The 25684-nt window shown below is 41.5% G+C and overlaps 1 protein-coding gene across 8 annotated transcripts in view; it reads right to left on the bottom strand.

Moving 5' to 3' along the window:
- Positions 1–378: 378 nt before the first annotated feature.
- cd36 (CD36 molecule (thrombospondin receptor)) overlaps positions 379–25684 on the bottom strand; it is a 40117-nt gene continuing 14811 nt past the window's right edge. For 3 of the 8 annotated variants that reach the window (XM_059987251.1, XM_059987258.1, XM_059987259.1), the window contains exons 4-13: positions 23866–24039; positions 22931–23022; positions 21074–21123; positions 18909–18978; positions 16864–17051; positions 14872–14990; positions 12626–12699; positions 11566–11620; positions 9614–9772; positions 3911–6031 (exon numbers count right to left, since the gene is read on the bottom strand). In XM_059987251.1, the coding sequence (XP_059843234.1) occupies positions 9614–9772; positions 11566–11620; positions 12626–12699; positions 14872–14990; positions 16864–17051; positions 18909–18978; positions 21074–21123; positions 22931–23022; positions 23866–24039 (981 nt within the window). In that variant the 3' untranslated portion in view covers positions 3911–6031. The other 5 variants (XM_059987252.1, XM_059987254.1, XM_059987255.1 and 2 more) reach the window with 5 other exon arrangements.

Here is a 25684-nt window from a genome sequence, read left to right as displayed (position 1 = left end):
GCCAAGGACAATGAGGTCACAGAAAGACCATGGATGTTGACATCATACAATACACCACATAATGAGCGATGAACACGTCAGCCGGAAAATTGTGTAATTCTGGTCACCAAAACATAGGAAGATGTGATAGTGCTGGAGATGGTGCAACGGAGAGTCACCAGGGTGTTGAGTGTGATGGGATGGTTCAGTTGTGAGGAGGGACAGGAGAGTTGGGCCTGTTCTCCCTGGAGCAGATGTGGTTTAGAAGGGGCACAACTGAGGTATATTAAATTATGAGGGAAGGAGATAGGTTGCCTCAGAAGACTTCTCCCCTTATCAGAGGTAGGGGAACATAGGCTTTGGGTAGGAAGAAGAGATTTAGAAGAAATCTGAGTGTCTTTCTTTATTTAGCAAAGGGTAAGTACTGGAATACATTGCCTGGGAGAGTGGTTGAAGCTGATTCACCGGCAGCATTTACGAGGTGTCACTTTGGAGCAAGGGCTAGATAATGGTGTTAATACAGAAGAGACAGCGTGGATGAGTTGAGCTGAAGGACCTGTTTCCGCACTGTATTGTCCAACGATTCCATGATTCTAAGAGCAAAAAGTAAGAGCATTGCTAGATTTGACGTGAATTTATTCCATTAATTCAACGATCTCAGTTATGCCTTCAGTCTAGTTGCATTAATTGAGGCAGGAGCACTGGTGAAGTCCTCTACCTTCCGGGAGACATGGCACCATCTACTGGACATGAAAAATAGGAATTAAATGATAGCTTCTATTTCAATTTTGCATTCAAACTTAGCCATAGCATCCTGATGGGCATGGCTGTTTTGAAGTAACTTTCTTAAAATATACTAACATTTTCACTGCCAAGCATTTGGAATTTGATATACGACCCAACAAAATTTTGTGCCAATTCTGAACATAACAGATTGTAACTGCTTTAATATATTAGAGCACTCTCTTGGGTCTGGAATTATCCTTGTACGGGCCTGAGAGGAAGGACTCTCGGAAGGTTGTGATTCAAGTCCAAATCGAAGAACTGTGTGCTGCATCTACCTCATTTAGTGGCAGTACTCACAGACGCACTTCTCTGGGGCCCTCAGACAAAGCATTTAAAACAGGTTCGATCAAAGTGTCCAACCTGGGGCTCCTCGTTTAATGGTAGGGTTAAAGGTAAAGTCTGTCCTGAGCCGGTGCTTATGCCGGTTTCCATGACACGAAGCGACTGAGAGTACGAGACTCCCCATCCCCGGATAGGATGCCAGTCTATCGCAAAGTTGACCCCAAGCATTTTGCTGGTATCCATTTTCAGCTGAGTGGACTGGAGCAATGTGTGGTTAAGTGCCTTGCTCAAGGACACAACACGCTTCCTCGGCTGGGGCTTGAACACACAACCTTCAGATTGCTAGTCCAATGACTTAACCACTTGGCCACGTGCCACACTTAATGGTAAGGGTCCTTGGCAATGTTTGCAAATTGCCTATTTTATTTTGCAAAAGAACACAAGAAATAAGGAGGTCATGAAGTATTTTGAAACATGTTAGAATCACGTTGAGAGGCACCAGTCAGGCTTCCAAAGAGATGCAAAAATTATGGCTCTTTTGAGTCTTTCCATTCAAAGTGCGTTTTCATTTCCTGTAGCACTGATACTTGATCAAGGTCCTGGGTTGACAATAGTTTCACAAACCTCCCAGTCCTATTGCATTGACTGTTTTATTATTCCCAGACACCTATATCTGGAATAAGACAACCACATCAGCCTTGATGGTGTTCCTAAGGGAACAGTATAAATACAAAGCTAAAGTTTCGAAATTCTAAATTTGTCAGCTTTCAAAGGGAATCATGATACAGGGCAAAATATCACCAAAATAACTTTCAAGAACCTCCAAGAACTCTACAGCCTTGGGTTTTGGAGGCTTGCATGCCTCTATGACCCAGAAAGCTATGTTGGCTAGAGTCTGGGCCTTGTGTTTTGGCTCTTGGTAGGGTCACCCCATGCCAAACAGGTCAAAAGGTAGAGGCCAAACTTAAAAGTGGTCCACGGGTCCTCTGGGTTTCGGGGGTTCAGCTCCGACTGGCCAAAAAGGATTATTACGGAAAGAGCAGTGAAGAATCCTTCTACATCTGTGTGCAACGGTATGGACAGCCAGAGAAGGACCTTCATTGCTGCCCTAAACACCAGCAGTGTAACGAGCGGTAAGTAAGCAACTTTCAAGAGGAATTTATTCAATTCAGATGTAAAATACCTCAACAGAGTACCTTTCTCTGAAACACTACAATGTGATTAATCTACAAGTTTCTTTATCTCTGCCACATCTGTTCCCAGAATGAGGCTTTCCTTTCCAGGGCATCAGAGAAGTCCTGCTGCTTCTTCTTCAAAGAACAGGGTTTCCCTTCCTCCGCCACTGACGCTTGCTTCACTCGCATCTCCTCCATTTCCCAGACATTCGCACTCACCCCTTCTTCCCGCCTCCTTAACAGGAGCTTCTCTTGCCCTCAGCCTCCATATCCAACATAATACTCTCCGAAACTTCTGCCATCTTCAACAGGAGCTACCACCAAACACATCTTTACTCCCCACCCCCCACTCTCTGCTTTCCACAAGGATTGCTCCCTCCATAGTTCCCTTGTCCATTCATCCCTCCCAACTAACCTACCTCCTGACACATATCCCTGCAGGTTACCTGCCCATTCACCTCCTCCATCACCTCCATTCCAGGCCCCAAACAGTCCTCGCAGGTGAGGCAACACTTCATCTGTGAATCTGTTAGTGTCATCTATTGTATCCACTGCTCTCAATGCGGCCTCCTCTGCATTGCTGAGACACGATGTAAATTGGAGGACCACTTTGTCGAGCACCTCCACTTCATCTGCCAAAAGTGAAATTTTCCATTAGTCAGCCATTTTAATTCCTGTCCTCTCTCCCATCCTGGCATGTTGCTCCATGGCCTCCTCTCCTGCTACAATGAGGCCACTCTTAAGGTGGAGGAGCAACACCTCATATTCCGTCTGCGTAGCCTCCAACCTGATAGCATCAATTTCTCCTTCCAGTAATTTTTCCCTCCCTCTTTCTCCTTCACTTACTCCCCACTCTGCCCTCTCACCTCCCTCTAGGGCCCCTTCCCCTTTCCCTTTCTCCCATAGTCCACTATCCTTCCCCATCCGATTTCTTCGTCTCCAGCCTTTTCCACCTTTCACCTCCCAGCTTCTTACTTCATCTCCCTCTCCCCCACCCACCAGGCTTCACCTATCACCCTCTAGCTTGTTCTCCTCCCCCCGCAACCACCATTTTATTCCCCCTTCCTTTCCTGTTCTGATGAAGGGTCTCGGCCTGATAGGTCAACTGTTCATTCATTTCCATAGGTTCTGCCTGACCTGCTGAGTTCCTCCAGTGTTTTGTGTGCATTGCTCTGGATTTGCAGTGTCTGAGGATCTCTTATGTTTATGAAGCTACCACTCTGACTCAAATGGAATGGCACAGGTGGTAAAATCAAACTCAAAACATTCAATTAAACCAAAGTCCCAATGCAAAAAAATGCAGATATTATTATTATTATTAATATACAACTGGTGTGAAGGATTGTTTCCTTCACAATGTGAGATCATCCATTCTCTCTTTCCAAAACAACTATTTCTAAAAAAAAGCAAAGCCACAGAATAAGGTAAAGATGCAAAAGTTTGAAGTTCATCTTTGGCTGCATGTACTTAAAGTACAATGATTTACAATCTTGGTGATAAACAAGAACTTCTGGATCAGCTTACTTTTTAATAATCCTTGGGTAATGTAAAAGAAAGCTCCCACAGCCTTGTAAAATACCCTGATAAGATAGTAGATGTTGTAATGAACACAAATAGATTAAATTAGCAATGTCAGTGATCGGACCATACTGGTAAAAATTTAAAATCAAATTTCTTTTCTTTTTTTCGTAATTTATTTTTTTATTGTTCATCATCAAACAAGCATTTCCATATGATGTATTTCAGATATTGTACATATATATCACATAGTCATATATGCCACAAATCTCTGTATAATATTTATCTGAGGTATACACTTATAGAAAAGAGAAGAAAGAAAAAACAAGCAAAAGGAGAGAACTATGTTCAAGTAGGGAGTGATCTTTTTTCTTACAACATATTCATTGATTTGTGAGAATAAAATCAGGCCTAAGAGATGTTATGTAGTTAAACCATTTTTCCCAGTATGAATCAAATTGTTCCAACTTATGATTAACAATCAAATTTATTTTCATCTTTGATTCTTAGGGATAATGAGATCTGACCTGACTGGGATTCTTTTCAACTATCATTGAAGTTCAATATAATGCTATTTACATTTTTCTGAGAGAAGTGTAGCAGTTGCATTAATTTACATGGCCCACTTATTCCTTATTTTAAACTGAGTTTGTCCTTCTTCTATTTAAGTTGCCCTTAGAGATAAAAAGTGATGTTAAATCAAGCTGGTCTTGAAAAAACTAGGGTGATCAATCAAGATGGCTGATTGTTTTATACTAAAAGAAATTATCCCCATGGCAACAGGAAAATTCATAATTTAATATATCATGTTCATAAATGCAAATCAATTTAACAATTGCTTTTACTTAAATGGCCAGTGCGATATTTAACAATGTTTGAACTATTCAGGAATATAACAAGGATTCATTGTAGTCTTTGGGGTTAATATTCTACATTTATTTGGAAATGGTAACCTCAAAATGTAAGGGATGGATCATCTTTTTCATCCAATTGTCTATCTCATGGAAAAAAATCCTATTGTTGTGTCTACAAGTGAAAAATATTAGGAGAAAGATGAAAAGCAACTTTTAGAATAGTTCATTACAAAAAATTCCTTTTCAGGAAGATTGTTTTCATACTGAAGTCTCAAGTTTAATTGTCATTCAACTATACACGAATGCCCACGAACACAGCCAAATGCAACTGAGGTCCTCCAGGGCCAAAAGTACAAAACACAGTATCAACAGTCATACGCAGCTCAGAGCACAAGTATTATATATAATTATGACAGCAGCAGGTATACAGTCACACAAACATAATATCAATATACCCCAAGTCCCTGAGTGTTAGGTCCTGCAGATTGATGGTGCACGAGATGTTGTCGGCAAGAACAAGCTCTCAGGAGTCCGATATTCAGTCAGTGCTGCTGTGGATGAACACAGTCCAGCCTGTCTTCTACCAGGCAAACACTGGAGGGCAGCACTGACAGGAGAGGCCTACTCCCAAACCAGCATGGACACCACGCCACCATCTTCTCCCCGGGCAGCAGGTGATCCTGCGTCAGGAGGCCCAGTCCCGTGCGACATCTGAGGCCACACAGCTCCCTCCGCCATCTGCCTCGCGGATGAACCAGCTTTGCAGCATCCTGCACTACCGATGGCCAACTGGGTCCTGCGATCGCAAGAAAAATGTCCAAAACAATCTCTCACCCTGTTTGTCAGACTGCACACCACCTTCGCACATCGATTCTGATTCTGATGCAGACAGCAACATGTTCCAGACTAAGTCCAGCTCCTCAGATATCAAGCTACTCGCTGACGGGGTAACCCTGCAGTACTTGATGTACTTAATATGCAGCACTGTTTTACAATTGTATAAAATACATAAAGGACGAACAAGTACACCTTTGGTTGGACCCAGAGCGACCACTGCATCCAAGCACACCGCCAAAAATCGAATGCATTTGCATGGCTCATAGCATGCGTTGTTCCACAGATGCACTGAACTTGTTGACGATGAGATGCTTTTATTGCAAGTTGACAAAGTTTTGACTCAGGCTGGCCAATACATTTTACATCAAGTCCCTGTTCTTTTGCCACTAATTCAAGAGCTCTCCTTGAATTTTTTTTTTTGCAATTCTATGCATATTTTTGTTTTAGACAATTACCACAAAAATTATCAAAGATTAAAATCTGCTAAGTTTTCAGCATATAAGCTGCTCTGCAAAGAATCAAAACAGAGACATAACAGTTCATCTTGTTCAATGTTTGAAGCATGATGAAATATTGTACTCTGAACTTCGTCATAGATATCTATTCAAGCAAAACAAGAAAACAAAACATTTTTGTTAACTGCTTTAAAATTATTTTCCAGTAATTTCCCCATCACTAACATTGGGCTGATTGGTCTGAAGTCCTTCATATTGACCTTCTTTTACATTTTAAACAATAGTACCACATTTGTAGCCTAATCTATTGACACCATGTCTGTAGACAGAGGATTGAAAACTCAAGGTCTAATAACCTCTGTTATTCCTTATTTTAACAACCTAGGATACATCTTAGCTGCTTTTAGAAGTCCCAAAAGCTAATATTTTCTCTTTATCTTTACTTGGCTTTTCCGATATTTCACACAGTCTTGCTCCTATACTAAAATATCTGCATGAACTCCCATTTAGCGAAAAGTTGCATCAAGTATTCATGTTTTTTACTTCTGCTATTAGAATAACTCCTTGGTTTCTCATCAAGTTCTTCTACATATTGTTGAACACCTTGGGATTTTTGTTGACTTAACCTGTAAATATATTTATGCTCTTCACAGTATTATAATCTCTATATCCATAGTAACTTTCTCTTTTAGGTGCATTCAGAGGTGCTTATGTCTTTTTAAATGTCTTTTTTGGCAGTATGGAGGATCAGAGGGATCCTGGGGTTCGAGTCCATAGGACACTCAAAGCTGCTGCGCAGGTTGACTCTGTGATTAAGAAAGCATACGGTGTATTCATCAATCGTAGGTTTGAGATTAGGAGCCGATAGGCAATGTTGTAGCTATTTCGGACCCTGGTCAGACCCCACTTTCAGTTCTAGTCGCCTCACTACAGGAAGGATGTGGAAACTGTAGAAAGGGTGCAGAGGAGATTTACAAGGACATTGCCTGGATTGGGGAGCATGCCTTATGACGACCGGTTGAGCGAATTCGGCCTTTTCTCCTTGGAGCAACGGAGAATGAGAGGTGACCTGACAGATGATGAGAAGCATTAATCAGGTGGATAGTTAGAGGCTTTTCCCCAGGGCTGAAATGGTTAGCATGAAAGGGCACAATTTTAATGTGCTTGGAAGTAGGTACAGAGGAGATGTCAGGAGTAAGATTTTTACTCAGAGTGATGAGTAGGTGGAATGCACTGCTGGCAACAGTGGTGCAGTTGGATATGATAGGGTCTTTTAAGAGTCTCCTGAATAAGTACATGGAGCTTAGAAAAATAGAGGGCTATGGGTAACCGTTGGTAATTTTAAGGTAAGGACATGCTCGGCATAGCTTTGTGGGCCGAAGGGGTGTAGGTTTTCTATGTTTCTATGTTTTTTACAATTACAGGACAATACTGGACATTAAAAGCTTCAGAACTGCAGGTCTCTCCAATCAGTGAACCGCTTGTTGGCAAGGTGCCGGAGGAGCTGGACTTGGTGCCAACCCTGTTACTGCCCGCTGAAGGCATTGGAGTTGGCGCACAAAGGTGATGTGCACTCCAGCAGCGAGTGATTACCTTAGAAGTTTCCCTTGCAATCGCAAGACCCTGTTGGACATTGATAATGTAGAATCCTGAAAGACCATTTCCCTTGTTTGTTGGTGAGAGAGGCAGGAGGTGAGCCCATGTGGCCTGGTTTGTAGTGGGGAAAAGGCCTTGACCTGTGGGCTTGCCTGTTGCAGCAGTCAGGAGAGGAGATGCTAGAAACAGTGTAGTGTGGTGTCCATGCTGGGTTGGCGGGGTGAGGGGGGAGGTGCTGGCCCCTCCTGTAGATGCTACCCCCTAGTGTTCAATCGGTGGAATGACAAGCTGGATTGCGTGCATGGGGGCACGCATACATACTCATTTGCTAAAAACTGCTTGTTCTTGCCGATAACAGCCATGCACCATCAACTTACAGGACATGTCACGCAGGGACTATGTATATACGCAGAGAGAGATATAAGGCCATATTTTATTTGTGTGACTCTATGTTTACCTGATATCTTATATGTGCTTTGTGCTGTGTATGACAGCTTGGCTCCTGTTTTGTCTGACTGGATTCATGGGTATCCGCATCTGGTTGAATGATAATTAAACTTGAACTTTTCTTTTTATTTTCTACCTTGCACGCTCATTGACATCTGAATGTTGAGCGAAGGGCTGCATTCCAGATACGGAAGCCCCGCCATGTTTTCTATGTGGGGATTTATCTGGGCTGAGCACTTCCCTGAGAGCTTCTTATTTTTTATCTTTGGATAACTTTTCCCTGCTCTCTTGTAAAATGCCTTTGGCTGAGAACTTCTGTCTGGTCAATCTTTGCTGATTTACATAATTGTGCAAAATCCTGCTGAGGTAGGATCCTGCACTATCAAAAACACATCTGCACTACAGCTGAGTGAAGTTCAGGTTCAAGCTTAATTGTCATTCAACCATGTGTGAAATAAAGCCAAATGAAACAGCATTACTCTGGGGCCAAGCTGCGAAACCCAGTACCAACAGTTGCACACATCACAAGGTATGTATAAGATAGCAATAAAATACAGTCGCGCAAAAAAATATATAGTCCAAGTCCTTGAGTACATGAATGTGGCCGCAGTCTGTAACCAAACACAATACAGCTTGACCTCTGCAGAGTGAACACTAGGGGGCAGCACTGACTGCATCTCACCACCCCCAGCACTCTGGTAGTGCGCCAGACTCTGACGCCTCCCGCTGGGCAGCTGCCGACAGGTGACACCACAGCTTGAGGCCAGGTAGCTCCCCCACCCTTCGCCGATAAACCAACGAGCTGGACTTGCAGCATTCCACCCAACCACCGTCCAACAGCGTCGTGTGACCACAAGGAATGCGACTGAGACGATCCCTCGCTGACAGATCACACACCTCCTCCATGCACCGACGCCCCTCTGTCGCAGGCAGCGTCGTGGCCCTCGCCAGCCCACCTCCTTCAGTTTCTCCACCAACTCACTGATGGGGTAGACCTACAGAACTTTAAGTTCTTAATGTCCAGCAGGGTCTTGCAAACGTAAAAAAATAAGCTTAAAAAAAAATAACTCTTTTGGCTGACCCAGTAAAAGCTGCTGTATCCAAGCGCATCATGATCTTATCTCCAGGGATATGGGATGACAGCTGAAATGTGGTGTTGAATTCCTAATTTTATTGCCCAGCAGAGCAGGATAGAGGGGTAATTAGCCTACTCTTACACCTATCCTATTGTTCTCATACAGAAAGCTTTCCCATTGATATCATTCCACTTGCCTGACTTGGTTCAATAATACTTAATGCTGAACTCCTCCCATTGTGTCCCTGCAATGTACTGGAATATCAGATCAAGAAGACTATTTTTAAAGACCTCTTCATCCTCTATACACTAACTGACTTTTTAAATTATGAAATCAAGAAAGCTAGCCTGGCACAATCTGCACCATCTTCTCAAGGTAAGTGACAGGTTCTCCTTCTCCTAATGAGATTTAGTTCCCGATGAGAAATTTTTTTGGAGACAACCTGAACACCCTCCAGCACAGGGACTTAAATTTGGTATTTACACCTTGATATTGATCCCTACAACTTCTCAAAATTATGTGTCTCTCTCCCAGCATAGTTAACAACTTCTGAAATTAGACATGATCGCAGTGATAATAATTACATGAGTATTATTCTATATACTTACTTATTTGGTCCTCGAAGTCACACAAAGAGCAATTGCAAATGAAACAAAAAGCAGGCTTCCAATGCATATCAGAGTTATCTGAGCAATTCCAAGTGCTCTCATGGGCATTATTAATGATTCCCTGAACGTCTTTGCTGTTTCATCATCAACAGTGGCCGTCTGAGATTGAGAAAAAGAGTCAGAACCTTTTTTGTAATGCACGTTCTAATAAGCAGAGCCTCAGCAAAGGCTAAGATTCAAGATAACTCTATAATTCACTAATTCTACAATTCACCAATTCCGCTGGAGCTAATGAACTAGAAATAGCAAACTCAGACCCTGTTCCGTTAGGTCAATTATGTCATGACTATTTTATGTTTTAATTCCATCCACCAGCCTCTGGTTCATAACCAATAATTAGTCAGTACCAAGTTCAGTGTTTATTTAAACTGGATAAAATGCTCCAGTCATCAGTCACCAACAACACATTTTAAAAAAATTTTTATGTTAGTGGAGTATGCCCCTCCACCCCAGAAACCCCTGACAAAACTGATTAACCCTGGCTTAATCACAGGACAATTTACAATGACTGGTTAACCTACCCTGTACCTCTTTGGACTGTGGGAGGAAACCCACGTACAGAGACTTTTTGCAGAATGGCGCCGGAATTGAACTCTGAACTCTGGAACACCACAAGCTGTAATAGTGTCGCACTAAACGCTACGCTACCATGGTTAACCTTGATTTTACATCAATGGATTTACTGTCACTGACTCCTCCATCAGGAAGGAGGTATAGAAACCTGAAGGCACATTCTCAGCGATTCAGGAACAGTTTCTTCCCCTCTGTCATCTGATTTCTGAATGGACATTGAACCCGTGAGCACTACCTCATTACTTTTTATTTCTGTTTTTGCACTGTTTATTTAATTTAATTATTTGCTATGCATATATATACACTGTAATTCACATTCTTTTCTTTATTATCATGTATTGCTTTGCACTGCTGCCACAAAGTTAACAAATTTCACAATATTAAAAGTGATTCTGACTGATTCATTATTAACTTTAAAATTCTGGGCATTTCTACACTTGCATAATTTTATTTGCTTGGAGCAACTGTGAGAAAATACCAACTATCCTTGTGGTGAAGCACAATCTGCTGCCATTAGTATAATATTTGCTACTGGACTGGCGTTTTGAGAGTTTTACCATTGTCAGGGGCAAGAGTCTAAACCCTATGATGGCCTCTGGGGAACTTGAGATCTGGAATTGTAAATAAAAGGCCAATACCAATAGTGGTAACAATGAAATAAATACACAACTGCTTCACTGTCAGTGAAGTCCCATGAGCAAATAAAGGTTTAAAATTTATTTTTTTTTGTTATAGTTGCAATGATTGTAGCATTGAACCCAAAAATGCTTTAGCTACGACATATCTGACATTAATACCCAACTATGTGATTGATGTTCTCAGGATAACCAGAACTGGCCAGCTATATATCAAAGCTAAATTCAGTTCAGTTATTATGATTGTTTGCTGAGTTCCTTACATTTTTGTAAACTTATCACTTTGATTAACTTTAGTAATCCGGTCGTCATTTTGCTAGTTCAAGCTCCTTCCGTTTGGCTGCATAATTCACTTCTCTGATGTATATTGTCTAACACTAGCATTGGTTTATGTCTAGGATGTACTGATGTGGGTGGCAATGCAGGCAAATTTTATTATCGTGTCAGAATGAAGTGGTTAAGCATTTGAAAGTAAAACAGTTGCTGGGCTATGGCGAATTGGCAAGAGAGCAGAATTATTTTGATTACCCTTTTGAAGATTCTTCAGATAATTTATATTTGATAATTAGGTAAAACTCTGCATAAATAACAATACATTATTAAATATCGTGTCAATGCTTTTTTTTTATTTCTCTGATCAAATATTTTTCATTGTAAAACTTTGGTGCATTAGCAACCTCCTACCTCATTAAGCCAGAGCAATGGAAAATATGTTGGCTCCTTAATGTTCTGTAATATCCTATAAAAGAAAATACTGAGTGAGGATTCCATCCTGTATGTAACGATGAACTTGCGACAGGACTCAACACAACTGAAGATACATACAAAGCCTCTGCCTGCACTATTCAACCCATTGTGTCCATGTTGCCTCCCAGGGCAGGAATCCTATCAGTCCCATTCCCCCTCTCTCTAGTCCCTGTAGCCCTGCAACGTAGGCCCACCAACTTCCCTTTTCATCATTTTTACTGCTTACCAAAACGGAGGGAACATTTACAGCAGCAATTAATGTACCCCCATGCTTTTGAATGTCTGAAAAAGAAGAGCATGCAGTAGAATCCCAGGTGATCACAGGAAGAACGTGCAAACTCCACGCAGACAGCATCAAACCCAAGGCTTCGCGGTGTGAGGCAGGCCAGCGAGGTGCTGCACTGCTGTCCTACCTGTGTCTTGAAATGATTCTTAATTGTGACTTACTTCTGATCATCTGTTCTGCACCCTTCCATCCCTACACTCTATAAACATTCAACCCTGCTGGCTGTATGAACCATGAACCAAGTTCCATTAAATGCCTTACTTTTTAGTCCCTCAAAGTCTCACCTTTATATTTGCAGTCCCCCGATGGTCTTGACCTCTTTTTCTGTCTATGACCCCCAGCTGCCTTCTTCTAAACTCTACATTTTGCCCATTCTGATCTTTGTGTATACGGGTCCCTTCATCCCATCTATTGGAGGTTGTGTCTTTAGACACCGCAGCTCCCTCCACTTTCCACTGCCCAAAAACGCTCTATAAAACCAAGCTTTTACATACCATTTCCAATATTTCCTTTTAAGGCTCTTTGAATTGTTTGACTTTGCCTCCAAGTAGCACCTCTAGCAATTCAATCACTTGCTATTTATACATTTATTGAACGTGCCTGAGTCTTTTGGCAAGTAAAGACCCTAACAAAAGATTATACTTTTAATGTGAGAATTTAAACAGCTTCAAATATGCACATGTTTGAGTACTTAATATAAATCCAACATACTTAATTGTCTTTGAAGGTTTAAACATTAAGTTGATTTGTATACGCTTAGCGATTCTTAATGAAAATCCAGTAACCTGCAAAGAAAAACAAAATATAAAAGCATCATACAGAGAGAAATTATATATTAAATATTGCCGATTGAACAGACTATAAAACGTAATTCACCCCAGATTGGGAATTTATGGAATTGACATGTTTTTTCACCATAATATTGTTTCAAATTTAACTTCACTCTTTCCCAGAATAAGAAAGTTTCATCAGGTTAAGTTGCGAGTTTCCACTCTACCATCATACATATGTGGAAAAGGGTGGCTAAAGTGAATAAAGGTCCATTGGAGGACGAGAAGAAGGAATTGATATTAGCTTGAGGAAATGGCAGAGGCTTTGAATGACTATCTTGCGTCAGTCTTCCTGCTTGACACGTCTAAAATGCCAAAGAGAGAAGTTATGGATGCGATGTGAGGTGAGGACCTCAATACAATAGCTATCACTAAAGAGGTGTTGCTGAGCAAACTTGTGCGCCTGAGATAGATAAGTCCCCTGATCCCGATGGATACACCCCAGGGTACTGAAAGAAATGGCAGAAGTGATAGCAGAGGCTTAGGTGATGATTTAGCAAAGTTCTCTGGACTCTGGGCAGTCACGGTGGATTGGAAGGTGGCGAGTGTCACGCCTCTGTTCGAAAAAGGATGGAGGCAAAAGGCAGGTGACTATAGGTCAATTAGTTTAACATCAGTAGTTGAGAAAATGCTTGAAGCTATCATTAAAAAAGAAATAGCGAGGCATCTGGAAAGAAATGGATCCATCAGGCAGATGCAGCATGGATTGAGCAAAGGCAGGTCCTGTTTGACAAACTTACTGTTCTTTGAGGATATAATGAGTGCAATGGATAAAGGGGAACAGGTGGACATTATTTACTTGGATTTCCAGAGGGCATTCGATAAGCTGCTGTATAAAAAGAATTATCCATAAGATAAGGATGCTTAGAGTTGGGGTAATGTATTAACATGGATAGATGATTGGTTAACTAATAGAAAGTATAGAGTTGGGATACATGGGCGTTACTCTGGCTGGCAATCAGTGATGAATGGTGTGCCACAGGGATTGGTGCTGGGCCCACAACTGTTCATGATATATACATTAACAATCTGGAAGAAGAGACCAAGTGTAGTGTAAGTTTGCTGATGACACTAAACTGAGTGGAAAAGCAAATTGTACAGAGGATGTGGAGAGTCTGCAGAGAGATATAGATAGGTTAAGTGAGTGGGCAAGGGTCTGGCAGATGGAGTATAATTTTGGTAAATGCGAGGTCATCCACTTTGGAAGGTAAAATGGAAGATCAGATTATTACTTAAATGGTAAAAAAAAATTGCAGAATGCTGCTATGCAGATGGACTTGGGAATGTTTGTGCATGAATCACAAAGGGTTGGTTTGCAGGTGCAGCAGGCTATCAAGAAAGCAAATGGGATGTTGGCCTTCATTGCTAGAGGGATTGAATTTAGGAGCAGGGAGGTTATACTGCAACTGTACAGGGTACTGGTGAGGCCACACCTGGAGTATTGCGTGCAGTTCTGGTCTCCTTACTTGAGGAAGGATATACTGATTTTGGAGGGGATGCAGAGGAGGTTCACCAGGTTGATTCCACAAATGAGGGAGCTAGACAATGGGGAGAGATTGAGTCACCTGGGACTGTACTCACAGGAATTCAGAAGGATGATAGAAGATCTTATAGAAACATATAAAATTATGAAAGGGATAGATAAGATAGACGCAGGAAAGTTAAGTTTCCACTGGTAGGTGAGACTATAACTAGGGGACATATCCTCAAGATTCGGGGAAGTAGATTTAGGATGGAGATGAGGAGAAACTGCTTTTCCCAGAGTGGTGAATCTGTGGAATTCTCTGCCCAATGAAGCAGTGGAGGCTGCCTCAGTAAATATATTTAAGACAAGGTTGGTAGATTTTTGCATAGTAGGGGAATTAAGGGTCATGGGGAAAAGGCAGATAGGTGGAGATGATGAGTCCACAGCCAGATCAGCCATGATCTTACTGAACGGTGGAGCCGGCTCAGTGGGCCAGATGACCTACTCCTGCTCCTATTTCAATGTTCTTATGTTCTGAGTTGTCACTGCCATAGCTGGTTTTTTTAAACTATGTATTCCTTCAAATTTGAAATCTACTCCTTCCTCTTAGAAATATGCTGAAATTAATTCAATATTTTTTAAGAAAAATTGTTTTCACTTACAGGTTCCACATCGAGCAAGGTTTCATGTTCCTCCTTGTTGGGTCTCATTCCATCAATTGAGTTAACAAGTTCATCGCTAGCATACAGGAAGTGAGGGAGTGAAATATAAATTGGTTTTCCTGAAAGTTAATCACACCATTACACTGGAGTTGTGAGCGACACCACATCTAGGAGTCTTAGGAATATCTCACGGGTTAGAATCTAAGGCACAATATAAAATATCTTAATCATCAACTAATATTGAGGCAGAAAACACAACAAAACTTGAATAAATAATAAATTCAATAATGAAAAATTATAACAAAACACCAGGAAAAAAAAACAAAAATGAGAAAGCTCATTTATCCCATGCAAACTATTTCTTCTCCAGATCAAATAATATTCATTCTTTGGAACCTCTTACTTAATATCTTTCCTCCTCCTCTGGCATGCTTCTGACTACAGCTGCTGTTTTCCATTCCAACACCAAAAAAGTCATGACTTTACTGCCTTCATCGAGTTCAGCTGAATCTTCCTATCCCTTCATCCTCTATCTTCATCACTGGGCACACTTTTTGTCTATTATGAGTCCAGTAATTGTCAGAACAAATTATTTCATTTTTCTCCCATCTGGGGGTATCCTCCACTCTCCTAATTACTCCACTACTTCCACATCTACTCTGATCTATCTTCCTTCTTCCTCTCTTCCCAGGTTGGTCAGGTCTGCAGCCACATTTCATTCTGAACTCTACCCCGACACAAATCCCGAATAGCTCCTTTTCGGTGAAGAAAATGTGCAACAGCCATTCCTGAACCTCAGATGCTTGAGCTCAGGACTGAGTACAACGTTTAATCCTGGCCTTTCTCAGCACTGCGTGTGCCAAGGTTTCAACTGTGCTACCAAGGACCACCATTCAGCAGCATCTGTTCAGTGAGCTGAGTTTCTTTCTCTGTTATTGAATGAAATGGAGACACCTCTTTTTTCCCTTATTAGGGAGAGAGAGCCTGTGGTATGTCGAATACCAGGTGAATGAGTAGTCTCTGTGGTACTGCAAGTCCGTGTCTCTGCTGATGCTTTGCTGCACACTTGAGTACTCGGTGGTGGGTGCCGATGCTTGCTTCTTTTCTCGCTGCTGGGGGAGCGGGCATCATTACTTTGCTGCTGCTTACGCGTGAGATGGGGAGCTGGGGGGGGGGGGGGGTTTGGGGTTCCAACATTTAACTGTCATTCATTCTTTGGGGTCACTCCTCTGTTTTTCATGGATGGTTACAAAGAAAAAGAATTTCATGATGTATATTGTATACTTTTCTCTGACATTAAATGTACCTTTGATATGGAAATTGCCCATCAATGACAAAAGCCCTTTGAATTGCAAAGCGTCAGGGAAATAAAGAATTTAAGATCTTCCATAATACTTGATTAAGTGATCATACTCCCCAAGTTTTATATAGGATATTGACAAAATCCCAAGTGATGCTTTCTTCCATTTAGTAGCCTCTCCATTGAAGAGACGGCAGCAGAAGAGCCAATATACAGTGGTACTGGGTCTTTACTTAAGGAAGGATGTCAGTGCATTGGAAGCTTCATAAGGCTGATCCTTAAGTGGGTGGGTTGCCCTTTAAGAAAAAAAAATTGGACAAGCTTGCCTTGTTTTGACTTGGGTTTAGAAGAATGACAGGGGCGACTGAAAAATCTAAGATTCTGAAAGGTCGTGCTGACATGATTCTTTGTCTATAGAGAGTCTAGAGCTAAGTCACTGATGAAAATATGAGGTCATCCCTTCAAGACAAAGGGGAGATGACAGTCTTCAAAGGGCAGTGGAAGCAGAATACAAGAAGGTTTTAGAGAGACACCTGATCAGCAAGGGGCTGAGAGGTTACTGTGAGTAGACAGGAAGATATAGCTGAGGTTGCAATCAGATCTGATTAATGTTCAGAGCAGACTTGGGGTGTCCAGTGAACTACCCGCGCTGCAAATTCATACATCCATAAATCCATATGGCCATTACTTACCCTCTTTGCAGGAGCTAATTCCCAAGATTCCTGAAAAAGTACAGTTTTTTGATATCGTCATGTCTTTGCAATAGCAGTGGTTGTCAGGATTCCCAACAAAGGATGCAAGAGCCTTCGGAGGGATAACAAAACGATGGACAGGAATTCCCTTCAGTGATACCTTTTGTTCATACTCGGCATAGATGGATCTAAGGAATCAGTAGACATGAATTAGGTTTATTTTGTCCATCATAAACAGCAGCTAAAGCTTACTCTAGGCCATTGTAAATTCATCCCTTCCTTTCTGATGATGAAGCAATTCAACGCCTGTGCAGCACACTTCCGATCATTCGCCAAGCACCTCCGCTCTTCCAGACAGTCTGACCTGAGGAAGCGGCACTGTACAGCAACTTTAAAACCTTTAAAAGTAGTTTGCGCCTGTGAAGCGGATTTCTAATCTGGGGCAGGTTTTTATGAATATAAATGTAAGGACGTGATGCTGAAGCGTTATAAGGCTTTGATCAGATCACACTTGAGCAGTTTTGGACCCTTTACCTAAGAAAGGGTGTGCCGACATTAAAGAGGATTCAGAGGAGGGTCGCGAGAATGACCCCAGAAAATGAAGCGTTTGATGTTACTGAGCATGTAATCACTGGAGTTTAGAAGAATGAGGTGGCAGGGGGGATGGTTCTTATTCAAACCTGTCAAATATGTGGAGAGAATGTTTCCTATAGTAGGGGAGTCTAGGAAGGCTATTATGGCACGGCCTCAGAAGAGAGGGATGTCCCTTTAGAACAGAGAAGAGGAATTATTTCTTTAGCCAGAGCATGATGAATCTGTGGAATATTTTGCCATTGATGGCTGTGGAGGCCAAGTCTTTTGGGTATACTTAAAGCAGGGGTTAATAGGTTCTTAATTAGTAAGAGTGTCGAAGGCAGGAGAATGGGGTTGAGGCATAAAAATTCAGCCATGATGGAATGAAACAGACTCGATGGGCCAAATAGCCCAAGTCTTACAGTCTTATGGTTTGGGCATAAGATAAGGAGGATAAGATTAGCAGAAATGTGAGTGGACCGAGAAACTGGCTCCAGCCCACCAAAGTAACCACTGCATGTAAGACCATTGTACTCAGTGCCATCTTAACCCACAGATGGTTACCCTGCAACCAACCAGCAGTATAGAAACATGGAATCATTACAGCAGAGGCCATTTGGGCCAATGAGCCGACATCAGTTCTCTGTAAAAGCAAACCAGACAATCTGTTTACTGGGTGACCCAGTCACATTTACTGCTCCATATGTCTAACCAATTCCCCTTTTAACACCTTAGTAGGGTCTGCCTCCATCCCACTGTCAGACAATGAATTCCAAATCATGGCACGTCTCTCCAGCTTCTCCCGGCCTCCCAGCACCCACAACAAGGCATGCTCACAAGGTAACGTGAGCTTGTTTTGAAGTCCATGGCTGAAGATGGGAATATCTCCGTTTGGCAAAGCACGGTTAAGTTCTAGTAGCCTGGAAGTGCCAGGTGGAAATACCCCCCCAGGAGAAGTTGGTCTACTCCCACGCAATGCTCCAATGTCACCCTAACACAGTCATTACCTGAGGGTTTTGAGGGTAACTGATTACAGGAAAAGCCAAGATTGATCTTCTAAATGATATTAAATAACTTAGAAATGGTCATTACAGTGCTTACCTCTGGACATAAATAGATTTTGAATTATGAAGCATTTAAAAAGACAGTGTTATAGTTCAATTCCATGTAAACATAACTAAATCTATTCCTAATATTTGCATTGAATTTTTTTTTGCAAATCCCCCAAAACATTACTTTTGTTACATAATCATTCAATCATATTCTGTTTCCTGGTAAGAAACACAAATTTACTTGGGGATATTTTTAAGTCTTTTTGAATAACTTTATAACAAATAGTTCAGCTACTTTTTTTCAGTGTGGCTTGGCTGGTGTTTAAAACAGTTAAATTTGCATTTGCATTGTTGATACCATTAGACTTCCAGAGAACTTCCAGTGTAGATGAATTGCACACAATTTCAGTTGTATATTACCTGCAAATGTCAGAAGAGAAAAAATATATTTTCTTTTCGTTATGAAGAAATGGTGGAAACGAGCTTCCATCTGATGAAAGATACAGAACAAAATTACAGGCCATAATGCCAGTCCGTCAACACCCAGTAATTTCAAGTTAGTACTAGTTAACTGTCTGTCGGCTGCTGATGTAGTGATATTATGTACAGTTCTGGTCACCAAATTGTAGGAAAGATGTCAACAAAATAGAGAGAGTACAGAGGAGATTTACTAGAATGTTACATGGGTTTCAGCACCTAAGTTACAGAGAAAGGTTGAACAAGTTAGGTCTTTATTCTTTGGAGCATAGAAGGTTGAGGGGGGACTTGACAGAGGTATTTAAAATTATGAGGGGGATAGATAGAGTTGACGTGGATAGGCTTTTTCCATTGAGAGTAGGGGAGATTGGAACAAGAGGACATGAGTTGAGAGTTAGGGGGCAAAAGTTTAGGGATAACATGAGGGGGAACTTCTTTACTCAGAGAGTGGTAGCTGTGTGGAACGAGCTTCCAGTAGAAGTGGTAGAGGCTGGCTGAATATTGTCATTTTTTTTTAAATTGCATAGGTATATGGACAGGAAAGGAATGGAGGTTTATGGGCTGAGTGCAGGTCGGTGGGACTAGATAAGAGTAAGCATTCGGCACGGACTAGAAGGGCCGAGCTGGCCTGTTTCCGTGCTGTAATTGTTATATGGTTATATCTACACTGGAATTCAGGGCAGAGGTCCCAGGTTCAAATACGGCCGGCTCCTTGCGCGCTTTCCAATTGTGCTGTGTTGAGCCTTGTAAAACAGAGAAACACTAAAGAAATGGCTAGTTGCCACCTGACGCGCCAGAAGGTGCGGTGAGGAACTTTAACTTCAACTTAACTAGTTAATTATCTGTGATTTATATGTTAAGTCACTCATTAACTGACCTTTTTCTCTACACATCTCTGCTTTATATCCATCCATCTAACCAAATTTAAACATACTAGATATTATCCAAAGATTCTGTAAAAGTAGTAACAATAAGACAGGGATTCATTTGAAATTCTTCCCATCTAGTGCATTTGATGCATGTGATGTGGCCTCCTCTATAAAAGAGAAACTAAACACATATTCAGTGTCCGCTTTGCAAAGCACCTTCATTCCAGCTACTTGACATTTTTTTCTGACCACTTTATCTATGGCCACCTGCAGCTGATCTGAAGAAGCAGAGTGTAGGTTTGAGGAACAGCACCATCTTCTGGCCAGACATGTGAAAAGCTTTCAGCAATTTCAAATGATTTACTTTCACTGTTTATATCAACAGTGGCCAGTTCTGCTGTAGGTTATTCATTTGCAATATTACCTTCAATTTTCTCTTTAAAGCTGATACACCTTTATCTGCTGGCACTTCTTCTTTTACAATTCAAACTCGCTTTTCATTTATTCTCTCTCTCTCTCTCTCTTTCTCCCTTTTTCTCTCTCTTTCTTTTTCTACCCCTCTTTCTTTCTCTCTCTGTCTCTTGCTTTTTCCCTCTTTGTCATTCTCTCCTCTCCCACTTTCTCTCTCTCTCTCTCTCTCTCTCTCTCTCTCTCTCTCTCTCTCTCTCTCTCGCTCTCTCTCTCTCTCTCTCTCTCTCTCTCTCCCTCCCTCCCTCCCTCTCTCTTTTCCCTCTTTCTCATCAGCAAACCTCGAACTGGAAGCCCAAGCAGAACGACTCAGCAAACCATAACAGAAGACGCTTAAAACTCATCTTGTGCAGTGTTCATCTGCTTCTTAAATTATTCCAGGTGGTTCATCTTCACTCCTCTATTTAACATACTGTACTGTTAGGTTACTTTAAGAGAAAAGCAAACCTTTGGATAGAACAGCTAAATTACCCTTTTAAATAGCCAGAAATAACTATGGGCAAGGGGGTGTAGTCCAAATGACGAAGTGATCGTTTGCTGAATGTATTTTTTAGATGCAGAAGATCATCAGCAAACTACACTGTTGGGTTAACACTTGTTCAGTTTCAAGTGCTTTTTTTTCTATGAAAAGTTGCTGATCATCTCAGATTTGGTCAGACTCTCCACATAAGGGAACCTAGTTCTTGCTGCTGTTACTGTTCAGTGTTTCTGCATGTTTTGTGACTGTTTGGTATTGATATCAAGGTTAGTTGGATTAGGCGCCAACCTTACCTGTGCCATTGATCATATCACAGTAACGGTCATTCCAGAAAGGAAGTTTCCTGAAAATAGAATAACTATAATTCAAATTTTATTACATCTTAGAAGATACATTCATTGAGTTAAAGTTAGTGGCGTATCTTTAACTGCAGCTGTAGGTGACAAAACTACCATTTAGAGATGGGAGGTTTTAGCAACTCTGATTAAAGCTATACCCTATCAGTATTTAATGGTGGATATTTTTATTAATATTTTTCAGTCTGACTATCACTAGCAAGACCAGAGTTATTGCCCGGCCTTAATTACCCTTGAGAAGGCAGTACTTGAACCGCTCCAGTCTTTAGGAATTCGGGGAGGTGCTGAAGGAATGGTGTTAAATTTCCAGACCAGGGCCAGGATGACATGGGGCTTGGAGGGGGTTTTCTGCAGTTGGTGATATTCTCATTCTTGCAGCCTGATCCTTCTTGGCGGTAATAGTTGTAGGTTTTGGGCAGATGCTGTGAGAGCAGTCCAGATATGCAGCTGCAGTACATTTTATCAATGCCTTGCACTGCAGTCACGGGTCACCTGTGATGGAGCAAATGAATGGTGGCTGTTGGTGGCAAATGGAATGCCTTGTCCTGGATAGCACTGAACACCCTAAGTATTGTTAAGCATTACTCTCATGCAGTCACATGGAACGTGTTCCATCTTCCTCTGTATCTGTGTCTTGTTGATAAGGAAAAGCCTCTGGGATGTCAGAAGGTGGTTAGGGGTTGCCATAGTAACCAGTCGTTTATAGCCCCAGCATGGATGTGATAAAAGTAATTAAGCATTTGATCAATGGACACCACCAGAAAGATAATACAGGAAGACACTGTGTAATTAATGCCAATAAGAATAAATGATAGGTCTTTCAGAGATATTGTAGAAGATTTCTGGGCCAAATAGTGCTAGTAGATTCTGCACTCCATGCTTGAATGTTACACATAGAACATTACAGCACAGGACAGGCCCTAAACCCACAATGTTGTGCCAACCTTTTAACCTACTCTAAGGTTTCTAACCCTTAGAATCTAACCCTTCCCTCCTACATTTTCTATCTTCTGTGTACCTACCTAAGAGTCTCTTAAATGCCCCTGATGTATCTGCCCCAGCAAGATGTTCCACGCACCCACAGCTCTCTGTGTAAAGGATTTATCTCTTACAGTCCCCTCTATATTTCCTTCAATCACCTTAAAATTATGCCCCCTTTGTAATAGCCATTTTACAGCCTATTGTCTAGGTTTTGCCTCATACAGGTATGGGCCCCTTCATTTGCAAATAAGCTGTGGATGCAATTTAACATTGTGCAACCATCTCCAAGTCTTCCCGCCTCTGACCTCCCGATGAAACAGCAGTGACTGACAAAACATCTGTAGATGCTTCAGCCCAAAACGTTCACCAGAGAAACTTCTGGTTAAGGTACTCAGCAAATAAACTGAATCAGGCTGGAGAGAGTATCAAAAGCAATTATTCTTCCCAATCTAAGAATTAAAAAATGTTAGCTTGTACTGTATACTGTGACCCTTAATTAGTTCAGCAAAATGCAAAGTGTAATTTAGTACATTGTAAAACAATAAAAAATGAATTTATTCTTTAAACAATTCTGTAACTAAAATAATGATTGATTATTGGCAAAAAATGGTTTAAAATATTTAATCTCAGGGAAGAAATAATAGATACAGCAGAAAACCCTTGGTTCACTTCTGTCTTGTGATTAGAAACACTTTAGAAGTGCTACATTTTGGCACGGGTACCCGATGGTATTAGTTTGCATCTTCTTTTATTCTGAAGGAAAGGTGCATACGTTATATAAAAAGGTGAAATGAATTCAAAATTCGTACTCACTTCTCATTTCTCCAGCGGTCAATGACGCCAACTTTGTGAATGTGATCTTTACCAGTGAACACATTATAGTATCCATCTGCTGTTCCATTGTACTGCAAATACAGACAAGTTAAATAATTAAACTGTCCCAACTGAATCACAATAAGTTGCAGCAATGGCACAAGAGATTGAAACAATTGTCCAACCAAAGCAGTTCTAAATCAAACTGGTTGTGAAAATTGCTCTCGCTGGTTGATCATTTTCCAGAAGTTTCTGCAGGAAGCGATGGCCTGCACTTGGCCAGCTGTATAAAGCGAAGCAGGTCATCTGAGTTATCAGTCTTAACAATTCCAATCGACAGAAAAGTGTTGTGTACCTGATATTTAAAGATTTAAGAGTAAAGGTCCCCTCCAAGAGGACCACAACCTTGTCATGGTTAGGAGGTTTGCATGTCTCAAGGACCTGGAGAGCTATGGTGGCTGGACTCAGGGCTTTACGCTTTGGCTCTTGGTAGGGTCACCCATGTCAAACAGGTCAAAGGGTGGAGGCCAGACTAAGAGTGGTCTACCGGTCCATCAGACCTCCAGGTCCAGGGGTTCAGCTCAAGACTAACAACCCTGCCTGGTAAAACAAAACTGTTACAGAAACAGCAATGAAGAATCGTTCTACATCTGAGTGCGACGGTATTCCTGAGTCTCCACCTGACAGACAGTAGTGAAAACCGAGAGGAAGCTACTGACATGACAAAGGCTCCCTGAGCACCACCAGAGATGGAGGACCTTCACTGCTGCCATAAACACCAGCAGCATAATGAGCAGTAAATAAGTAAAGGTCCACAAGCGGGATTAGAATAGACAGGTACTGGAAGCAGGCGTGGACACAGTGAGCCAATCATTCTATAAACTGCAATGGAAATTCTTCAAGCAGCATTGTCACAAGTAGTGCAAAATACTTACCGGATAAAATACACCAGTAATTGAGTCTCGTACATTCATCTGTTTCAATATAGGATCTTCATATCCCCAAAGTAACTCCTCCACTGTTCTGTTCTGAAACAGGGAGGCATTTGCTTTTCTCAAGACACTATTGATGATTCCGTGCCAGAATGGGGGAACAAGGGATGGGGCACCCTGTAAAAGGTAGAGATAAAATATATTTTAGCATTTAGTGGCTTCAGGACATATAATCTATATTGTGTTTACAGTTCTCCATTCACTTGTTCATCAAATACAAATTTATGTACAAGAACTTCTTTAGAGGAGAAAGGGAAAAGGAAAAAAAAGTTAGCCTTTTATGATATTTTGATATGACTTTTGGAGTCTTAAAATAGGATCAAAGACAACATGCCAAATGTCTTTAGCTTCCTGAGGAAGGAGAGGCATTAGTGTGCTTACTCGGCCAATGTGCCTACATGATTTGACCCTCAGCAATTTTAATCAGAAAGCATTCTAGCTGGGTGCATCAGTGCTTGGTATGGTAACTGCTCTGGCTGAGACCTCAAGGGATTGCAGAGAGTTGCGGACACAGTTCAGCTCAGCATGGAAACCAGTCTCCCCTCCATGGACTCTGTCTGCACGTCTTACTGCTCAACAAGCAGCCAACAAAATCAAAAACCCTCCCCACCCTAGACATTTCTCTCCCCAACCCCCAAATGGCAAAAGATACAAAAGTCCGATAGTACACACCATTAGGATCAAGGACAGACTATTGGTGATGTTCACCCCTAGGAACTTGAAGCTGGCAAACCTCTCAACCTCAGCACCATTGATTTAAATGTCATCTGTACCTGCGTCGTCCCCTTAATGATCTGCTCTTTTGTTTTGCTGATATTAAGGGAAAAGATGTTGCCATGACACCATTGCTCTAGGCTCTCCATTTCCTTCCTGTCCTCTGACTTATTGTTATTTGAGATTTGGCCACTATAGTCGTATCATCCACAAATTTACAAGTCCAGGGAGAGCAGAATCTGTCCATGCAGCTGTGAGAATGTAGAGAGCAGAGCGGGGCTGAGAAGGCAGCCCTGTGGGGCACCAGGGTTGAAGATCATCATGGTGGAAATTTTCTGCTTTTCCTTACTGATTGGGGTCTGTTGGTCAGGAAGTCAAGAAACCTATTGCAAAGCTAGATGTTGAGCCTCAGGTCTACTAATTTGGAGTTATATTGAATAAGGTATAAGAAAAATGTCCAGTTTTCTTTCCAAACTGGTAGTATGGTACCAGTTCAAAGTCTCTTTCAAAGGTTGATATCTTCAACAGTACAGCATTACCCAGGTACTGCACTCAGGTGTGGTGTCAGAATAGTCTTTTGGTTCTACTTAACGAATGGTGAACTCTTTAAGTTTTACCAGCTGCCCCACCAATAATGCTGGGAATTTTAAAAATTGACTTTTGTTAACTGCCTTTCAATACAGAGCTTCAGTAATTTCCCTTATTCAACAGCAACTGGAAATCTTTGAGACTTTGAAATGCTGAGGCTATCAAAAGGCCCATTGTTGAAGGAAATACAGATATATAAATATTATTTCCTACAGTCCCTATGTCAGTTACTGACAATGAAATCAGAGGCTACAGAAAGTGACTGTGAGATGCTGCAAGAATCACACACATCGTTCCTCACGAAGATTATTGTAGGAGAATTCCTCCATTGACCTCCAAATGAGAGCCCAAACCCTTTCCAGTAACTTGTCCTCCATTGCATGAATGTTGTTCCTCGAGGGCAATACCCAAGTGTGTCTGCCAGCAGCTGGTTTGTCCAATTGCTCGAAGTCAGCAGAAA

This window comes from Hypanus sabinus, chromosome 13 (assembly GCF_030144855.1).
Source record: "Hypanus sabinus isolate sHypSab1 chromosome 13, sHypSab1.hap1, whole genome shotgun sequence".
Taxonomy (NCBI): domain Eukaryota; kingdom Metazoa; phylum Chordata; class Chondrichthyes; order Myliobatiformes; family Dasyatidae; genus Hypanus; species Hypanus sabinus.
Note: the sequence above shows the minus strand (reverse complement) of the source record. Positions and strands in the feature narration are given on the sequence as shown.